This window comes from Myxine glutinosa, chromosome 1 (assembly GCF_964187855.1).
Source record: "Myxine glutinosa chromosome 1, kmMyxGlut1.1, whole genome shotgun sequence".
Lineage (NCBI taxonomy): Eukaryota > Metazoa > Chordata > Myxini > Myxiniformes > Myxinidae > Myxine > Myxine glutinosa.
In genome coordinates this window covers 33,304,494-33,325,173 of record NC_136261.1, presented here as the reverse complement: position 1 = coordinate 33,325,173, position 20,680 = coordinate 33,304,494, and the positions used below count along the sequence as shown (strand labels likewise).

The window sequence follows — 20,680 nt, the reverse complement described above, 5'->3', positions numbered from 1 at the left end:
CTTTTTGTGTTGTATTCAATTTTGTGTTCATATGTGCATCCTCATGAGTTGCACAAAGATACAAGCGGAACTCGGACCATAGCGATGTAGCACGAGTGAACGGACTGCATGGTTTTACAAAATTGTTTGCGATATTTGAATTGCAGGCATTTAAATTTGCGAGGACCTCAAGTCTGCAGCCGAGGCCGAGGAGGACTCAAAAAAATGCTGGATTTGAATGGGTGGATGTTTACATTAACGAGAGTCAACTGCGTATATATATACTTGCAGTGGAGTGGGAATGTATTATTGTATCACTCACGTTATTACGCAGACTGAGATAGATTCCATGGAAAATCAACGCACCGTTTGATGTAAATATCACCAATTCCCCGTGAAATATCTGAGCCTGGTGTTGGCTTAGTGGTTAGGGTGCCGGCTTGGGATCCTTGGATCCTGCGTTCGAATCCCGATCGATCGCTGAATTAACGCCACGGGGGTTGACTCAGCCTGTCATCCGTCCGAGGTCGACAAATTGAGTACCAGTTCATTGGTAATTCCCTGTGTGTCGCAAGGGGCGACTAATAGGGTTGGTGGCAGGAAGGGCATCCGGCCGTAAAACATTGCTTCAAAAAGGGGACGACGGTTCCCAAAAAAGGCCAACCCCCTGCTCTGCGGGGAAAAATGGCCTCTAAAGGTGGTTCCTTTTTCCCTTGAACTATCTATCGTAGTTGTTGACCTTTGGGATGTACATATAGCGCTCCAATTTTGCCCTCTTTGGTCAAATATGAATTTGTAATTCCCGAAAACGTGAATACGAACTGAACGCTATTTGCACAGGGTGGAACGTTTCCCGTGTCATTAGACGCGTGGCAGGACCATACATCAGAGCCCCTTCGGTGGCATTGCACTTGCCGTTTATTTGTGCACCAAAAAGTGGACGCTTTCAACTTGCAGAAGCAACGCGTTGACCACAACTTTTTTCATCCGAGTGGGGAGACTCCTGCTGACATTCAACAACAATGGGTTGCAGCAAATGGAGAGTCCACCATAGACGTGAACAACGTTTGGGGTTGGGTGCGCAGGCTTGAAGAGAGACGTTGGGCCCCATTCCAGTCGATGACGAATGAGCTGTCCACTGAACGTTATTCAGCATGCGGAAGGATTTGTGATGAGCAGTCGCTGAATAATGGTGGAAAAAAAACCCATCACCGTACCCGTGGGTGTGGTTCTGTGCATACGATTTTGCACACCGATCTCAAAATGTCAAAAGATTCTGCACGCTGGGTGCCAAGGATGCTCACAGGTGACCAAAAAGTGGCACGAATCTCCGTCTCAGAAAACGTCGACCTTTAGTAACACCTTTCACTTTGTTTTCCTTTTTCCCATCTTCTGTTTTGTATGTCCACTTTTTTCACTGCAATATGATGGATTCGGTTGTTGCCTTTTCACACACGCTCGTCCGAAACTTCCCCATTGGCCATCACCTTTTTGTTTGTGGTGTTTAAGAGGGAATGATCTCTCAGGTAATTGCAGTTGTGCTACATATTTAGATCGAGCTCTGTGTAGACATGCTCGTTCGGTCCTGATACCCAGAATGAATCTGTCTATAACTTGTACCTGAGCGAACACCGCTTACCTATACCACCTCCGGTTGTTGTAGAGGTCATTGTTCATCACCTCCTTGATTAAAATCCAAGATTGCAGCATTGAATGTACATAGGTTTACCTTTAGCATGTAGATTGGCACAAAGTATTCTGAGACGCACTACTGCCTTGTTAAGGTTTCATCTGTTAATGAGTTTTGATGCCTGCTTCCAGCACCAGAGGCGACTGTATTGCATTTGGGTCTTTTTGTTGATGTGTTTCTCTGCACCGAATGTGATCATGTCTATGAATTACGTATGATTGAAATATGATTATATCTACAAATTACATATCATTGGAACTGAGTACGTCTATTAATGTGCGTAAAGCCTGGTGTTGGCGTAACGGTTAAGGTGGCTGGCTTGAGATCTTAGGGTCTTGAGTTCGACCCCCTGTCGTGTCGTTGAAATAACGTCAGGTGGGTTGACTCAGCCTGTCATCCTTCCGAGGTCGGCAAAATGAACACCAGCTTACTCGTAATAGAGGGGGCACTGCATTAGCGGCACAGCGGCACCTCCAGAAAATTATGCAGCCAAGCAGCAAAAGCCTGCAAAAGAACCATGACCACAATGAGTACAGGTACATCGATTAGTTACATACCATTGGAGCGTGAGTCCATGTACTAATTTCGTACTAACTAGGGCATGCCCGTACGTGGGTGCCCGTTCCTTGCCAAAATAAATAAATAACGCAACCCGTACGCTCTACCCCGCCCGTACGCCCGTAAACAAAAAAAACAACGCTCTTCGCTTCCGCCCTTCGCTCTGACTGAATTGGGAGAAATAATGCGCATAAGAAATCGAGAAATTATTATTTTCTCCGGAAGAAATCGAATTACGAACCGTAATGGCGCACGCGGTCGGCTCGGCTCGCTCTCACATCGGCCACGCCTACGCAATAACGCGTTCTGTGATTGGCTGCCGGAAGTGCAGTCTTCACTGTCCGGAAGGTCGCAAATCGCAGTTACGATGAATCGCAAATTAGTTTTAATTAGTTTTAAAACATAGTTTAACGGCAACATAGTTTTCCAACGTGAAATAAATGAATACGCTCTCAAATGTGCCGTCCGAGGCAGAGTCTGTTCGCCACGTTCGGCACACGTGATAGCTCGCTGCTCTCTGATTGGTTGAATCGTTTTTTGGACATAGCTCGGTAACTACTTCTCCGATTAATATGAAACCTTGAAAAGGCACATCCTCGGGTCCCCAGCAATATACCTGGCAAGTTTCAAGTATATCGGACCCGTGGTTGTCGAGAAACAGCGGTCACAGACAAACATACATACATACATACATACATACATACAAACATACAAACATACAAACATACACACAGAGATTACTGGAATTATAGAAAGATGGCGAATTGGAACACATTAATTACGTATTGGTACTTACTAATTACGTGTACATCTATTAATTACCAAGTACACAAACACCAGACAAAAATCCTGGCATTAAATAAAGGCAGCGGGAGACAAGTGGGGGAGAGAGCGGAAAGCATACAAGCACAACAGTAGAGAACTGGGATTTCAGTAGATCTGTGGAAGGGAGAGGGCTGGCAGCAGGGGTGGAGGGAGGGACTGGGGTACACAGTATAAAACAAATGAACACTACTAAGAATTTCAGGAATGAAGTTGGAGATTGAAAGAGGTAGATTTGAGGTGTTTTAATGGCAGTAGAAAAGATCAAGGTTTTGGATGAGGGAAGATAAGAGATGGTGGTGAACAGCTGTTTTAAAGACCTGGAGGGAGGAATGGGATTGAAGAGAGTGAGGGAGTTTGTTCCAGAGGTGGGAGAAAAGAGGAATGAAAGAGTGAAGGTGAGCATAGAGTCTTGATTTTGGCAGTTTCACCAGAAGAGGGTTGCTTGCAGATCTTGTGCATCCTGAAGGAACATTTGGGGGACTGAGCACACACAGAGCAGGGGGAACTTGGCTGGAGAGGAGTCGGTAGAAGACAGAAAGACCAACCTGCCTGCGGTGAGAGAGAGAAAGGCCCTTAGAATCAGCTTCATCACGGGAGATTCCAATGATTCTGAATGCTTTGGTTTCTATAGCGTAAAGCCGAGCTAGGTGTGAGGTAGGAGCACCAGCCCAGAGGGGAGAGCAGTATTCCATTGAGCTGCGGATGAAAGCTTTGTATGTGGTGAGAAGCTTAGTGCCCAGAAAGGACTTCGCACGGCCGGAGCGATGCCGGAGGTCGGAGGTCGGTCGGAGCGATGAAGAGAAGGACAAGTTCTGGTGTGCAATGGAGAAGCTGATGGAAAACGTGAAAGATGAGGAAGTTTTTGTGGTAGGAGGAGACGTAAATGGACATGTGGGAAGGAGTATGGACAGTTTTGAGGGAGTTCATGGGGGTTACGGATATGGTGTGAGGAATGGAGAAGGTGAGAGGATTTTGGAGATTGCTGATGGAGCTGGTTTGTTGATTTGTAATACTCAGTTCCAGAAAGAGGATAATAAGCTTGTTACATACACGTCACGTCAGGTGGGTCAACGACAACCGTTGACTTCCTGATGGTGTATAGTCGAGATAGGGGGCACCTCCGGGACACAAAGGTGATCCCGGGGGAGGAGGTTGTTTCACAGCACCACTAGGTTGTCTGCGACTTAAGGGTGAAAGGTGCGAGGAGAGCTCGGCTGGAGAAGTACCAACCGAGAATGAAGCTGTGGAGGTTGAAAGAGGTGACAGTGAGGGAGGCATTAAAAGAGAGGCTGAGTATGGTAGAGGATGATGTGGTTGAGCTTGAAAGTGGTTGGATGTCAATGAAAGCTAGTCTTTTGGGAGCCGTTGGTGAGGTATGTGGATGGACAAAAGCACCACCGAGGCACGCGGAAACATGGTGGTGGGATGATGAAGTTGGAAAGAGGACTGACGAGGAGAGGAAGAAGTTCAAGGAGTGGCAGAAGGCAAAGGGTACGTGGGCAGAAAAGGCAGAGCATGAATGTTATATGGCAGCCAGGAAGGCTGCAAAGAAAGAAGTAGCAAAGGCGCAGGAGGCATGTAGGAAAATGTTCGGAGAACGCTTTGATTTGGAAGAGGGTCAGAGAGCGGTATTCAAGATTGCAAAGCAGACAGAGAAAGAGAGGTGCGATGTGATCGGGGTGGGTTGCTTGGAGGATGAAGTGGGACAAATTTTTGTGGACGCAGATGCAATTAAAGGAAGATGTAAGAGATATATGGAAATGCTGTTGAATGCAGAGAATGAATGGGATGGCAACATAGAGAGTAACCCAGTTTTAGGACCGGCAGAGAAGATAACTGAGAAGGAAGTTGAGGAAGCGATAAAAGCAATTTATAAAAAAATAAATAACCACCTTTAGAGGCCATTTTTCCCCGCAAGGCGGGGGTTGGCCTTTTTCGGGAACCGTGGTTGTTGTTGTTTTTCGGTCCCCTTTTTGAAGCAATGTTTTACGGCCGGATGCCCTTCCTGACGCCAACCCTTTTTGCCGCCTTTAACGACAAACAGGGAATATTAACAGTGAACTGGTACTCAATTAGCCGACCTCGGAAGGATGACAGGCTGAGTCAACCCCCCTGGCGTTAATTCAGCGATCGACTGGGATTCGAACCCAGGATCCTAGGATCCTAAGCCGGCACCCTAGCCGCTAGCCCAACACCAGGGCTCTGCGATAAAAAGCAGAAGCGATAAAGCGATTCTGCCAGAAGCGATAAAAGCAATGAAGAGTAGAAAAGCGGGAGGGCCGACGGGAGTTGTGGGAGATATGTTTAAGGCAGTGGGAAGTTGGGGTGTGAAGAGAATGACAGAGATCTGTAACCTGGTGGTGAAAGAAGGCTGCATTCCAGTGGATTGGGAAATGAGTACCCTTGTCCCTCTATACAAGGGGAAAGGTGACCCTCTGGACTGTGGCTCGTTTCTAGAGATAAAGTTATTGGAGCATGGATTGAAGGTATTGGAAAGGGTGTTGGAGAGGAGGATGAGGAAGAAAGTGAAGATCGACGAAATGCAGTTGGATTCATGCCAGGAAGAGGAACTACAGACGTGCTTTTCATTGTGAGGCAGTTGCAGGAGAAGTACATGGAGAAGAGGAAGAAGTTGTTTCTTGGGTTTGTTGATCTGGAGAAAGCAATCGATAGGGTTCCATGCGAAGTAGTGGCATGGGCATTGAGGAAGTTAGGAGTGGAGGAATGGTTGATCAGAGTAGTGATGGCAATGTACGAGAGAGCACACACAGCTGTAAAGACGAAGGACAGGAACAGTGGGAGTTTCAGGTCAAGGTGGGAGTGCATCAGGGGTCGGTACTAAGTCCATTACTATTTGTAGCTGTGATGGAGGTGCTGGCTCGGAAGGTAAAGGAGGGTTTACCGTGGGAGTTGTTGTATGCAGATGATCTGGTGTTTATTGCGGAGAGTATGGATGGACTGAAGGAGATGAATAACAAGTGGAAGTAATGTATGGAGACAAAAGGTCTGAAGGTGAATACCGGAAAGACGAAGGTGATGGCAAGTGCTAAAGCATGTGGTGAGGTGGAAAGAACTGGGAAGTGGCCGTGTTGTGTGCAGGAAAGGTGTCGGAGTGAAATCTATTCAATGTACAATGTGCGCTGAGTGGGTTCATCAAAAATGTAGTGGTCTGAGAGGGTCATTAACCAGTGTGGCAGCTACATTCAAGTGTAAGGTGTGCACAGAGGGAGCTGCAGATGGAGGAAATGTTGAGTTGGATCTTGGAGACGGCGTGAGGCTGGAAGGTGTGAAAACATTTTGCTACCTAGGAGACATGCTGAATGGAGAAGGTGGATCAGACTCGGCAACAGTTGCTAGAGTGAGATGTGCATGGAAGAAGTTTCGGGAACTGAGTGGCGTGCTGACGAGGAGGGGAGTGTCGTTGAAGCTGAAGGGAAAGGTGTATGCTGCATGTGTGAGAAGTGTTATGATTTATGGGAGTGAGACATGGGGAATGAACGTAGAGCAGCAACAAAGGCTGGAAAGGATGGAAATGCGAATGGCTCGGTGGATGTGCGGAGTATCGTTGAGAGAGAGGAAGACAAATGATGAATTGCAAAATATGATGGGAATAGAGCCTGTGATTGATGCTGTGAAGAGGAACAGGTTGAGATGGTTTGGTCATGTGTTGAGGAAGGATGAAAGTGACTTGTTGAGAAGAGTGGATGAGATGAATGTAGAAGGAAGTGAAGGACGGGGAAGACAGAGAAAGACTTGGCTAAAGGTGGTGGAAGAAGAAATGTGGGCAAGGAGGTTAACGAGGGGAGATGTAGAAAATAGGGCAAAATGGAGAAGATTGTCATGGGGGCCGCAAGGTTAACTCCTGCTCTCGCAGGGGAAATGGCCTTAAAATGCCTGTTGTTGTTGTTGTTGTTGTTGTTGTTGTTGTTTTGCTGCATCAATTTTTAGTGTTGAATCTATTTTCACTTTAGTCAGGTCGCTTGGGAGAAAAATCATGACAGACCAGATTAAAGCACCATTCCTAGCACAGTTACTGTAAATGCCATATATGTAAGCAATCCTCGGGGGTTGCTCGACCTGTGTGTCTTCCTTCCCATGAAAATACAAAATGGCCACCAAGATGGCCGTGAAAAACAAGTGCTTAGATATAATCCTCTTTGAGCTTAAATGTTCTCTGAAGTATGTATTCATGTTTGTGAAGGCAAGGGACCCATTTATTGATACTCCAAATGTATTACAATAATGCATCACATGACCATTCAAAATGGCCCCCAAAACGATTGACGAAAGGTTGTTTATTGCCATTACAATCACAATGCTCTGAATTTGACATGATCCATTGGTGTATTTGGCAATGATAGCATATTAATCTAGAACGGGCACTTCGGTAGAGAGCATACCCCCGCCAGGCTGAACAGTTTATATTTTGTATCCCGCTGATAGGCCGGATCTGGATTCGGACTTGAACCAAAATCAAACCGGCTTGTTCTTGTCGCCTAAGCAACTCATCCACCAGGTTTTGTCACAAGTTGTCCACAACTTTTTGAAATATCATGTTGTACATTTATCATTTTGAAATATTATGATATATACCGTTCCCACCCAGGTCGTACTATCCTCTTCAACTAAAGTATCAAACAAGCCTTACACCATCCATCCATCCTTACACCATCCATCCAAGTATCAAACATTACACCATCTCTTATCTTCCCCCATCCAAAACCTTGATCTTTTCTACCCCCGCTAATTTCACCCCAAATCCACTTTTTTGAAATACCAACTTCTGTCCTGGAAGTCCTTGGTGTCCTTGTGTTTTAAACTTCTCCCACCCGCCACCCCCTTCCCACGCCTCCTCCCCCCAAGCCCTCTCCCTCCCACACATCTCCCTGCTCTCAAATGTTATGTTTATGTGCTTCCCCTTCTCTCCCCATCTTGTCTTCCGCTCCCTCTTTTAATATATCTTGTTTGTCTGGTTGATTTGTTTGTGAAATAAATGTTAGCTCTTTCACGAGCCTCGATTCAGTATAAAAAAAAAGAAGCCTGGCTACACCGCTGTTAGACTTTGCGTCTTGTTTTTAATTGAAGTACTGTAAAACTGGATGTTCATGGAAGTATTAAGTCGGCGATTTGTGTTATACAGTGTTAAAATATATAATTCAATCTGAATGAAAGTATGAAGAGGCTTAATTTGTCTAAATAAATAACATCTGGGTTTCACCACCATTTTGCCAGTGTCTATTGCACCACCCCATCAAACACATTACATTAGTTCATCATGCCTGCTGTTTGTGTCCTTTATGAAGTCCTTATAAAGAGTATGTTTCCTGTTTGGTATGATTTTCAATTTTTGTGATTGCCCGGCAGGTAGACAGACGAAAGATATTATCTCACTCCTCTGCACACGTGTGATCGGGATGAATTGAGAGCCAAAAATATGGTAAAACGGCAAACTGTTCATGTTTCGATTCATGTTCAAAATATAACATTCAATTTAAAGAAGTTGTTCCTCAATCATAAACTGACGATCATACACTGGCGATCATACACTGGCGATCATACACTGGCGATCATACACGGACGATCATACACGGACGATCATACACGGACGATCATACACGGACGATCATACACGGACGATCATACACGGACGATCATACACGGACGATCATACACGGACGATCATACACGGACGATCATACACGGACGATCATACACTGATAAGGCAGACAGACAGATGGACGGACGGACATGGAACAATTATTGCTTAACCCTGATTTTTGCTTCATGTGTACAGGGTAATGAAGGGAAATTTAACTTTGTCAAACCACCAGGAGGGAACTGAAGGGGATAGACAAGACACACTCACAATGCTTGCCAAATGTTCGGGTGCTGGCGATAGCTCGCCTATTCTTCATGAAAAACGCCGGGGGATCTTAATGTCGACCAACAACCGGTGCTGGCAGTCTCCGCAAGCTTAACGTCCTTCTAATGGACGATACACACTTTGACGTATTGCCCGCTCTGCAGGCGAAAGACCAGGGTGACAGTTTATCCCTGTGTCAAGATTCAAACCCACACTAGACAGCTCAAGGACGAGTGTGCATACCTCCAAGCTATCATGCTAGCGCATGGTTCAGATAGAAGGCGTTCAGATAGAATAAAACGTAAAACGAAATGTCTTTATATGGGAGGGAGATTAAGAAGATTTAACTCCTGATGAAAGATGAGTCTATCGATTTATAGAGGTTGGAGCACATATAATGGATTCACTTGCAGGGGCTACCCGGTCCTGCCCCAGGGAGTTTGGAGGGTGGGGTGCATGGGGATACTCGGTGCTCCTCGTCTGGCTGAGACTTTTCTGACTGGGTGAGACTTTCCCGGAGGTGGTTTCGGGACGTGTTGGACATTGAAAAGCTGTGGAGTTATTGGCCTCATGGAGATTACCTTTTGCATGCAAGCCAGCGGCAGCAATGCCTGACCCTACATCCCAATATGTACATTTTACAGCAGCATTTGGTAACCTCAAAATGGACATCAGGGCCAATGTGTGGTACCTTAAGGGCCTATCTCATTGGCGGAGACGTCGCCGCGACTGCCGCGACTGATCAGTCGCGGCAACTCGGGCAACTCGGGCGACTCGGGAGACCAGAAAATGGCTTGCGCTCTCACCAAGGCGACGCCAGGGTGACGTCTACGCCAGGGCGATGATATTCATCACTACTCCTTTCGCTACATTTTTTACATATTTTTGCATGTATTTATTTTAATGCAATTAAATATAAATTCAATGCAATTTAAATATACACTCACATGTAGGTAGGGGCTTCTTGATCTCCTCGAAGATGTTCTGCATATCAACAAGGAAGGTTTCAACCGCTGCTTTCTTGTATTGGTTATCTTTGTATCTTGCATACAATTTATCGTAAAATTCCGGATGATCCTCCCAGAAGTCAGCCATTGCCTCTTGATGCCCCTCTTTCCAATCATATTGTTTTCTAGTCGGATCGCCGCTGGAACCATGTTCCTCATCTTCTCTAGCATCAACTGCTGCCTCAGCATCCACAAACTGCGCTGAAGCTGCTACAACTGCTTCATCCTCCTCCTTCTTGCCCTTCCGGCCCCCACTGCCCTTGGGTGGCATGGTGGAAGGACAGTACTACTCTGGAGTTGGAGCTGTCCCCTGGCAAGACAAGATGGTGGGGCCTCTTCCAAGGCAGTACAAGGAGCAGCAGCAGTAGCAGGAACAAGTACCAAATTATGAAGACCTTGACCGGATCCTGTACCTGACTTGGACCAGGAGTGAAGGCGTCTCGATGATGCCAGCACGCGCTCAGTCACGTGGTCTCTAAAGTGGGTCAAGCAGCGTCAAGCAGCGTCGCGGAGACGTTGCCGCATCGTCGCCGCAACGTCTCCTCAGTCTCCTTGGTCTCCAGTAGGTCGCGGAGACGTCGCGGAGATGTCTCCCCAGTCGCGGACAAAATTAGTCTCCGCGACGTCGCCGAAAAATCGAACATGTTTGAACTTCCCGCGACTTCCCGGAGACCCGGCTAGTCTCCAGGAGACGCCGCGGAGACGTCTCTGCAACCAGCGGAGACTCGAGTCGACACCAGGTCGCCACCTAGTCTCCAGGCCAATGAGATAGGCCCTTTAAAGCCTGTCACAGATTCTGAAGTACCTACACCAAAAATTTGGGGCCTTTAACTGCTACGGTTCGGCTGTGAAAGAATAAGATACAAACACTTGAAAAAAAAAAAAATACATATGCGCGCACGGGTGCGCGCGAGCACACACGGGTGCGCGCGAGCACACACACACACACACACACACACACACACACACACACACACACACACACACACACACACACACACACACACACACATATATACATACACCTGTGCAGTGTCTGTGTTGTCACTGAACTACTCCCATAAACTTTTGTGAAATCCTACCAAACTTCTGGTATGCACCTACCTCTCCCGTGTGTGTGTCCTAATGGTATTTTTTTTTTTTAATTTTGAAATGTATTTTTGTATTTTTTTTGAAAATATTTTTGAAAATATATATTTTTTTCAACTTAAGACTTCAACTTCAATTGTTTATAGAATGTCATATCACATATATTACAAAAACATTTGTGCAAAATAATTGTTTAAATTAATGATTGGTGGAAACCATGACAACACAGCAACTCAGGTACAGTCATTATCCTCAACTAAAACAAGCCCGTTCCTCTGTAACGACGCGTGGTGAGGCGAGCGCAGCGAGCCGAGCCAACATAGTGTGTATGTATGTATGTATATATATATATATATATATATATATATATATATATATATATATATATATATATATATATATATATATATATACGTATATATATATATATATATATATATATATATATATATATATATATATACTTGGCATTTAATATGGAATATTTTTTTTGTGGGGGTGAACTTACTTTTCAAGATGTCTTAGAACCAAAAGTTCATTGGAATTATGTTGAAATTATTCTAGATTTTGTTAATGTGACCTTTAAAAGAAACAAAAACCACATTTGACATTTTGAAACAAATAAATTGATCCTTGAAAGTGATGTAAACTGATATCGAACTCAATTCATGGACAGTACTGTGTTAAACTTCTGTACGTTTTCCAGAAGTATCTCTTTATTTTGCACATTAGCCAATTTTTTTTTTAACAAAAACAAAAGTTAAATTACGACTGGGATTACGGACAGTAAAATTACAGTGCAGTACTTCGTGTAACCCCCACGAGCATTCAGGAGAGCACGTACACGTTGAGGCATGCTGTTCACGAGATTTGCCAAGGTTTGGACAGGAATCGCTTGCCATGCAGTGACAATAGCCTGCTGCAATTCACGCACAGAGGTCGGCTGCTGGTCCAAGTGGTCGATTTGACGCGTTAATTCTGCCCACAAGTTCTCTATCGGATTCATATCCGGGGACATGGCAGACCACTCCATATGCTCTACACCACGGTCAGCAAGAAAGTGTTGGATCATGCGAGCACGATGAGGCCGTGCATTGTCATCATGGAAGACAAAGTATCCTCGAAAGGCTGCACGAGCAAATGGAAGCAATGTTTCTTCCAGAATGGCCCTGGGCTTGAACTGGTTCAGGTTTCCATTCAGAACAACCAGGTCAGTTTTGCCCCCTGCATGAAAAGCAGCCCAAACGGTCACCCCACCACCTCCAGCTTGGACTCTTGGCACTATACAATCTTTGTTGTCGGCTTCATGCACTTGTCTGCGCACTCGGATGCGGCCATCTTGACGATAGACCAGAAATCTAGACTCGTCACTGAAGATCACGTGATTCCAGTGTCCTGGCTGCCAGTGACGGTGCTCTCTGGCCCACTGCAATCGGCGCTGGCGGTGTTGTCTGGTGAGGTGTGGCTTTCGCAGGGGATGTCTGGCACGATAGCCTGCTTGAACCAGTCGTTGGTTGACTAGCCTTCTGGATACAGGCACATTTGTCAGTTGCTGCCACTCAGCCTTAAGCCGATTAGCTGACTTGGTATGGCCATTGCGGACTAACCGGTGCAGCTGGCGATCATCCCTCCTTGTGGTTCTGCGGGGACGTCCTGGCCTCGGTATTGGAGTAGGGACACCCCTCTGAGCATTTCGTTTCAGGATCTTTGACACCTGACCTTGAGTGATGCCATACTGCTGAGCAATAGCATGCTGTTTCATGCCGTAATTTCGTAAAGCCACCACTCCATGACAAACAGCATTGTCGAGTTGACGGACCATCTCCAGAGGAAGCGGCAATAACTTTTGGAGACGTGCAGCAGTTGTTTTCCACTAATACAGAACGCAACAACCCTTGTATACCCGACTGTGAAGCCAATCATCAAATGCACCTGTCCGTACATTTTGCCACGCCACCTGTGATATCATCCTGTTGTTGACTTCTTGCTGCGACAGACAATCAGTGACATGGTTCTTTCAACAAATAAATCGCCAAAGTGTAAAAGAAACTCACTAGATTGATATACTGCGTTAAGAAAGTAAACCCAAGGCAAGAAAAAAAAAAAATTCCATATTAAATGCCAAGTCTGTATATATATATATATTTATATATATATACGTATATATATACGTATATATATATATATATATATATATATATATATATATATATATATATATATATATATATATATATATATATATATATATATATATATATATACACACACGTATGTGCGCATATACACACGTATGTGCGCACACACACACACACACACACACACACGATGATGGCCGAGAGGTACGCACAATCTACTTTAGGCTCACAGGCAGGGTGTGGTAATTCATCAATGTGTGTGCTGTCCCCCCGGATGGACGTTAAACTGGCCACCATGTCCTTCATGAAGAGTAGGTGTGCTATCGCCGGCAGCATGAGCAAACTGCAAATTCCTGCCCACACTAAATACTGCTGGGTTATTATGATTAATGTGCTTGCCAATCCTATGACGCTATCTATATTGAAGTATCGTTGTAAATGAGTTGCAATTTTCATGGGGCTGCAAAGTCCGCTAATTGAATTTTTTCTTCACTGAGATTAGTGCTTCAAATACCTCACTCTGTTGGATTCCTTGGTGTTTGCACATTAAAAAAAAAAGAAGAGAATAATAAACATCGTTTATCTTTTGTGTTGGAGGAAACTTGCTTTTTATCACAAAATTGGTGACGTTAAGGTGCTTCTTCTTTGATGCAATATGATATTGGCACAATTTTCTCGAAATTGTCGATTAACTATCGGAAAGTATTTAGTACCCTCCTCCAGCCCCTGATTTCCATACATTTACCTGATGTATACCTGCTATATTGCTAACCGACTGAAGATTTGATTGGTTCATCAAGAACGAGCATGAAGAAAGCCATCTTCGGATCAAGACACAAATAGTAACTGTGTGCAGATTTTGCCATTGATTAATTATTGGTAGCTGTCAGTTTTAGCTGAGATACCGATCAATTATAGTGAATGCAGTCATCAAGCACTGGTATTTTATTCCTCAATTCAGACAACCTCTCACAAGGTCACTGACGGAATTCAAATTAGGCAGGAATTTTAAAAATCATTTCTTGCATTGTTTAGATTTGTCCTTCAGTCGACCAGACCAGGCCTTTTATGTATTGTACAAACTAGCAACGGTACCCGCCCTATGGGTGGGGCTCCAAATGGGAGGCCCAAATAAAAAGGCAAAATATCAGAAATTAAAGGCTTTTTATTTTATTTTAAACGATTCATATAAACATCCGTTGAATCATATCACACGCAAGTCATCAAAATCTAAACAGTATTTGTAGAATTTCAATAAAAGCCACATCACTGTTCATATCGGTAAATATTATTCCATCGTGTTTGGAAAAACTGGAAAATTGAAAAAATTGGAAAAATTGGGAAAACAATACAGCCTATTTTACTCCAGGGGATCCCAGGATTACCCACCCAAAATATCGTTGCGATCGGTTCAGCCGTTTTTGCGGTACCTTCGAACGGACAGACGGACATTTGGTGAATTATAATAAGATGTGTGAAAAACATTTTTTGCTGTTTTTTTTTTGGGGGGGTTTCTTTGTGGCTTCCTCGATCATCGTCGGAGCAGCTGCCAATGCATTCGGCCACGGGCAGCATTCGAGCATTGCCGTTTTAGTGCCGATGAAAGCATGCTGCTACCTTGTTTGTAGTTCTTTATTTTCAACGTGTTTGCCATTTTGTGGTTTACAATATGCAGTAAAGCCAGGAACTCGATTAATCGCTTGCCCTTTTATTGTCCGCTGAGGCTACATGCCCAGTAATTTCTGGCAGGAGGTTTCTCGTTTACTATAAGTCCTGTTTGTCATGTCTCACGAGTGCAGCAGTACAAAGTGGTCCAGCTGTTGCAATCTTGGAATGATGTTGGCAGGTTCTAGGATTTATGACAAAATGGTTATTGTCTATATTACGGGAAGAACGGAGGGTGGGTGTGGTGGGGGGCGAGCGGATGGACCCAAAAGCCAGTCTATAAGACATTTTGCACAAAATGGGATTTGGAGACAAATGTAAGAGTTAATGTTGCTTCAAAAGTGTCATTTCTGATATTTTAAAAGTTTTTATGTGCAAATAGAGAGAGGTATGGTATGGCGTTTGACGAGCTGAGCTTTGGGGCCATGAATTTTGCATTTCGGCGTGTGTATGAATGGATTGCTCTTCAGTCAGGGAACTGTTTCTTTCTCAGACTCTTGATGGACGATTCGAAGAACTTCTTTCCTGGTCACCACACAAAGCCAAAATCTCAGGCACCATTTCAAACTTTTCTATGCATCTTTCCATGCCTTATGTTCAAGAATGTTCCCAGGATCTCGTCTGCTCAATCCTGCCAAAATAATTTGCTCGCATTTCATCGAAGCTCTGCGCGCTCCGTCAAATTTGATAAAATCCTCCGAATCCCCTTTTCTTTTAATGCGCAAGAGGCGAGCAACGACGCCCGTTGAAATTGGAAACTGAGGTTGTCACTGTTTGCCTGCATCCTTTGTGAATGTAGCTGTGCCGCGTTCCCGCCCACCCTCCCAGCGGACTCCCCCTTTGTCCCTCTAACCTGCTCTCTTTTCACCTCAGCTGCTCTCGCTAACCGGCGGCAGCTGATTGTGCCGTCGCTAAACGGCCGCCGCAGCCAGTTGTTGGTCCATTTATCTGCAAAGGGACGTGGAGGAAGGAGACTAGAAGCGTGGTAGGGTGGAGGGTGTGGTGTGCAGCTTGGGGGAAGGGGTGGGGTTATGGGCGGCCGGTGGAGCGGGCAGTGTCTGGGAGATCGTGTGTGGGCAGCAAATTGGCCAAGAAGCCGACTGGCAGAGGCGGTCGATCTGACTGACATCGCAGCGCTGGAGTATTTACGTGAAGCTCGTGCAACTGGATAACTTTTGGCCAGTAGGTGATCAGCCCTTCCGCCACCAGCACCTGCTGGAATGGACGAGTCCAATATCCTAAGACGTCGAGGGTTGCAGGTAAATAACATATTATGGTATATCAAATGGCAAATACCATATTGTGTTTGTGTTTCCGCTCGCGCGTGTTCCCGCGCTTGTGTGCGCACGAGTGTTCTTCCCAAATTTGGTCACAAAAACTACATGTGGTTGCTTTTTCATGTCACGTATTCCATTTATTGTGCTGCTTCCCCTTCTGTTTTGCTTGAATTACATTTCACAATTGCCGTTGAATGAATGATGGGGTTGGGCAATCTTAGGGATGGGTGGTGGGTGTTTGTCATTCTAGTAGTGGAATCACTCAAAACGAGTGAAAGGAGGAAGTCTTGCATGCCAGGAACAAAGAATGAACTTGGAATTCCAGGCTTGCACTTATTATTCGCTATTAATTTTGATTTATTAAAATGTTGATTTATTAAAATGCATTCCTCTCTCACCCACATTTGTTGACTAGGTTTGCAGTGTTGTTCTGTGTGTGGTATCATCGTTACCTCAATGTTTTGTAAAAGCAACTTCTGTCTGCTTGATTGTTTTTTGGTTTTTTTTTGCATTGGATCTCTTAACCCCCTCCAAACACCCATCTTATCACTCTCCACCATCCTCGAGCACGACAGGAGATCACCCTCCCCCTTCCCGCACCCCACACCCTCAACCGCCCCACACGTTGAACAGCTGGTTGCACTCGCTGATAGACACAGCAGCACACTGAGATACAATACCACTACATTTTGCCTTCGCCACTTGTGAAAAAAGATTGTCATTCTGTTTTTCTTCCAAATCTGACACAATGAGATTTGCAGGAGACAATGTTATGGCCAATGCTTATGGATGTTTGCCATAATGTAAGCCATCACGTTGATTGGAGAGTTAGGAGCCTATTTTGTCTTTTAATGATTGTTCTGTTTTATTTATTTATTTATTTATTTTTGAAAGGTTTACCATCTTACATATATTGGGATTTTCCATTTTTCATGTTGACTTGTCAGTCTTGTTTCTGCATCTTGATCCTGAGTGCATTGGATCTACTAGGGCATGCCCGTACTATATCTATATCTAAAATTATATCCCCCCCTCTATTTACATGAAATGGTTTGGTCCATGAAATGTTTTGGTCCATTCGCAACGCCAAAGCGAACGGCGAACGCTTTACATGAAATGGTTTGGTGCATGAAATGTTTTGGTCCATTCGCAACGCCAAAGCGAACGGCGAACGGCTTGCGAGTACAGTGACAATCCCCCCGGGGTTTTTATTAGTTTTAAAACATAGTTTAACGCCAACATAGCGCCAACATAGTTTGCAAACGTGAAATAAATGAATACGCTCTCAAATGTGCCATCCGAGGCAGAGTGTGTTCGCCACGTTCGGCACACGCGATAGCTCGCTGCTCTCTGATTGGTTGAATCGTTTTTTGGACATAGCTCGGTAAGTAATTGTCCGATTAATATGAAACCTTGAAAAGGCACATCCTCGGGTCCCCAGCAATATACCTGGCAAGTTTCAAGTATATCGGACCCGTGGTTGTCGAGAAACAGCGGTCACAGACAAACAAACGTACAAACGTACAAACAAACACACAGAGATTACTGGAATTATAGATAGATGAAGACACCCGTTTAACGTCTTAACTCCTGCTGATTTCCCCTCTCGTTTGGTGAAATGCAGGAAGGCAGCCATACCGGTTTTGTTAAATTGCCTCTGACAAAGAATCTTGAGGCAGTTTTTCTGTGCATCAAATTGCTGCAGTTGTGCCATCAACTTGTCTTTTTTTGTGAAACTTGGTTGGCCTTTTGTGCAGTACACTGACACACAAGTGTGGTGACTGCACGGATGCCACAAGCTGGACACCTGCATCCTACTTGCTGTTCACAAGAACACTGTGGGATGATGAACTTGTGTATATTGTCCAAAATGGCTTCGAGCATCACTTATTGTTCCCTTTGATTATAGTTTTGGTATCAACCGCTCCATCTCGCATCTCTTATATTCTCTCTCTTCTCTCCCTCCACCCACATCTTCCTAAGCACTGTGATTGTCCCATTCTCTTGCCAATGATTCAGTGCATTTTGAATTCCACACTACGAATGATCTCAGCACATTCAGTTGCCTGGAGCTTTGCCTTGAATGTTTATTTCTCTTTTTTTTCTCTTTTCTTTTGCACGGCAGCTGCACTAAGCTGCTAAATAATGGCTCATTTCACGAAGCCCCTTTTATATGGTAACGATTCCTTTGGACCTGTCGTTCATCAAATTTACTGAAACTGGGATTGCAGGTCTGACTTCTGGGCAAGCCGTCATATCGGCTGCAGTGATCACAGTTGAGAAAGACACTGCTTTAGTTTTGCAACCTTTGATCTTTGATGTGTGTGTGTGTGTGTGTGTGTGTATATATATATATATATATATATATATATATATATATATATATATATAACTGTGAGAAATAGTATAAACTCCACAGTACGAGCAGGGCGTCTCATTTGCATTAAATAAATAATCGGGAGATTAAATCAGACGCGGGCGTAGCTTCAGGACGGTCGATCTTTCATTTTCGACAAGCTTTCGACCAACAAAGGTCTTCTTCTTAGTCGTCCCCAAGTTCAGTGTGTGTGTGTGTGTGTGTGTGTGTGTGTGTGTGTGTGTGTGTGTGTGTGTGTGTGTGTGTGTGTGTGTGTGTGTGTGTGTGTATGTGTTTGTGTGTGTGTGTGTGTGTGTGTGTGTGTGTGTGTGTGGTCACGTGAAAAAGTAAATACACCCCATGTAAAGTTTTGACTTTTTCAACATATTTCAACATACAGCTATTTGATCTTCATTTCAACAATATTGATAGATAAAGGTGATATAATATAACAAATATCATGAAACATTTACATTTTGTAGTCCATTGTATAATTTAAATAAACATAAATGCAAATTTCGCATTTGGAAAAAAGGAAGTACACCCCTACATTTATCACTACTTCAAATACCTAAAATTAGAATCAGGTGCACAAGCTCAGGTGCAAATGATTAGAACATCGTTGGAGAGGATCTTGGCGGAACCTTTCTTATTTAAACCTCAGACATTTAGTTTGTTTTGCTCTTTGTTGTTGAAGTGTGCGGCGTCACCATGCCTAGACCAAAAGAGCTCTCTGAGGCCTTCAGAAAGAAGGTTATAGATGCCTAAGAGTCTGGGAAAGGATATAAAAAGATCTCCAAACAATTTCAAAACAATCATTCGACTGTCCGGAAGATCATCGACAAGTGGAGAAGACTCCAAACAACTGCCAACTTGTTCAGGCCAGGCCGCCCCAGCAAGTTCAGCACGAGAGCAGACCGCAAGATGCTGAAAGAAGTCTCTAAGAACACCAGAATGTCATCACGGGACCTACAGGTAGCTCTTGCCACTGTTGATGTCAAAGTGCACGAGTCTACCATTAGAAAGTGGCTGCACAAATTTCATCTACATGGGAGGAGTGCCAGGAGGAAACCTTTGCTGTCCAGAAAGAACATCAGGGCAAGACTAAAGTTTGCTAATGAACACCAAGGCAAAGACCAGCACTTCTGGAACGATGTGCTCTGGACAGATGAGTCAAAGGTGGAGCTATTTGGCCACAGTACCAGACGACATGTTTGCCGAAAACCAAAGACAGCATTTGACCACAATAACATGATACGAACTGTAAAGCATGGTGGTGGAAATATTATGGTTTGGGGCAGCTTTGCTGCATCAGGGCCTGGGCAGCTCACCATCATAGAATCCACTATGAATTCTTCATTGTACCAGAGGGTGCTTGAGGATAATATGAGGCCATCTGTCGGAAAGTTGAAGTTCAACCGAAGGTGGACCTTGCAACTTCACAATGACCCTAAACATACCAGTAAATCCACAAAGGAATGGCTGAAAAGAAAGAAATGGAGGGTTCTGGAATGGCCAAGTCAAAGCCCGGATCTAAATCCCATCGAGATGTGGGGGGATTTGAAACGAGCTGTGCATGCAAGAAACCCCTCAAACATCGCACATCTGAAAGAATTCTGCATGGAGGAGTGGGCAAAAATTTCTCCCAGTCGATGTCAGAGACTGGTAGACAGTTATAAGAAACACCTACTTGAGATTGTTTCTGCCAAAGGGGGCAATACCACCTATTAGAGCCAAGGGTTTTTCCTATTAGGGCCAAGGGTATTAGAGCCACTTACTTTTTCCACATCCGAAATTTGCATTTATGTTTATTTAAATTATACAATGGACTACAAAATGTAAATGTTTCATGATATTTGTTATATTATATCACCTTTATCTGTCAATATTGTTGAAATGAAGATCAAATAGCTGTATGTTGAAACATATTGAAAACGTCAATACTTTACATGGGGTGTACTTACTTTTTCACGTGACTGTATATATATATACAAAACTTTATCTGATCAAAACGAAATTTCTTGAGCGTCATATCAGGATAAATAGGTGGAAAAAATAATAATGATGATGTCATCGGGCATGTGGTTCAGACGCCATATTTGTTTTAACACAAAAGCCTTAAAAACCACTAAAAACATGTCCTGGCAAGGGTCTGCAATATCTGATTGCTCTTTGTTGTTTTCATATGCATAAGGTTACCGTCACAATAAAAACTTTCCATTCTTAAATCAAT

General features: G+C 44.1%; 1 protein-coding gene across 16 annotated transcripts in view; it reads left to right on the top strand.

Moving 5' to 3' along the window:
• LOC137422533 (microtubule-associated serine/threonine-protein kinase 3) overlaps positions 1-20,680 on the top strand; it is a 498,013-nt gene that overhangs the window by 143,686 nt on the left and 333,647 nt on the right. For 2 of the 16 annotated variants that reach the window (XM_068109327.2, XM_078770468.1), the window contains exon 1: positions 16,020-16,073. The exons of 13 other annotated variants lie outside the window; for them this stretch is intronic. In XM_068109327.2, the coding sequence (XP_067965428.1) occupies positions 16,035-16,073 (39 nt within the window). In that variant the 5' untranslated portion in view covers positions 16,020-16,034. Of the gene's footprint in view, positions 1-15,887; positions 16,074-20,680 lie in introns of those variants that run through there. One more of the 16 variants, XM_078770490.1, reaches the window with a different exon arrangement.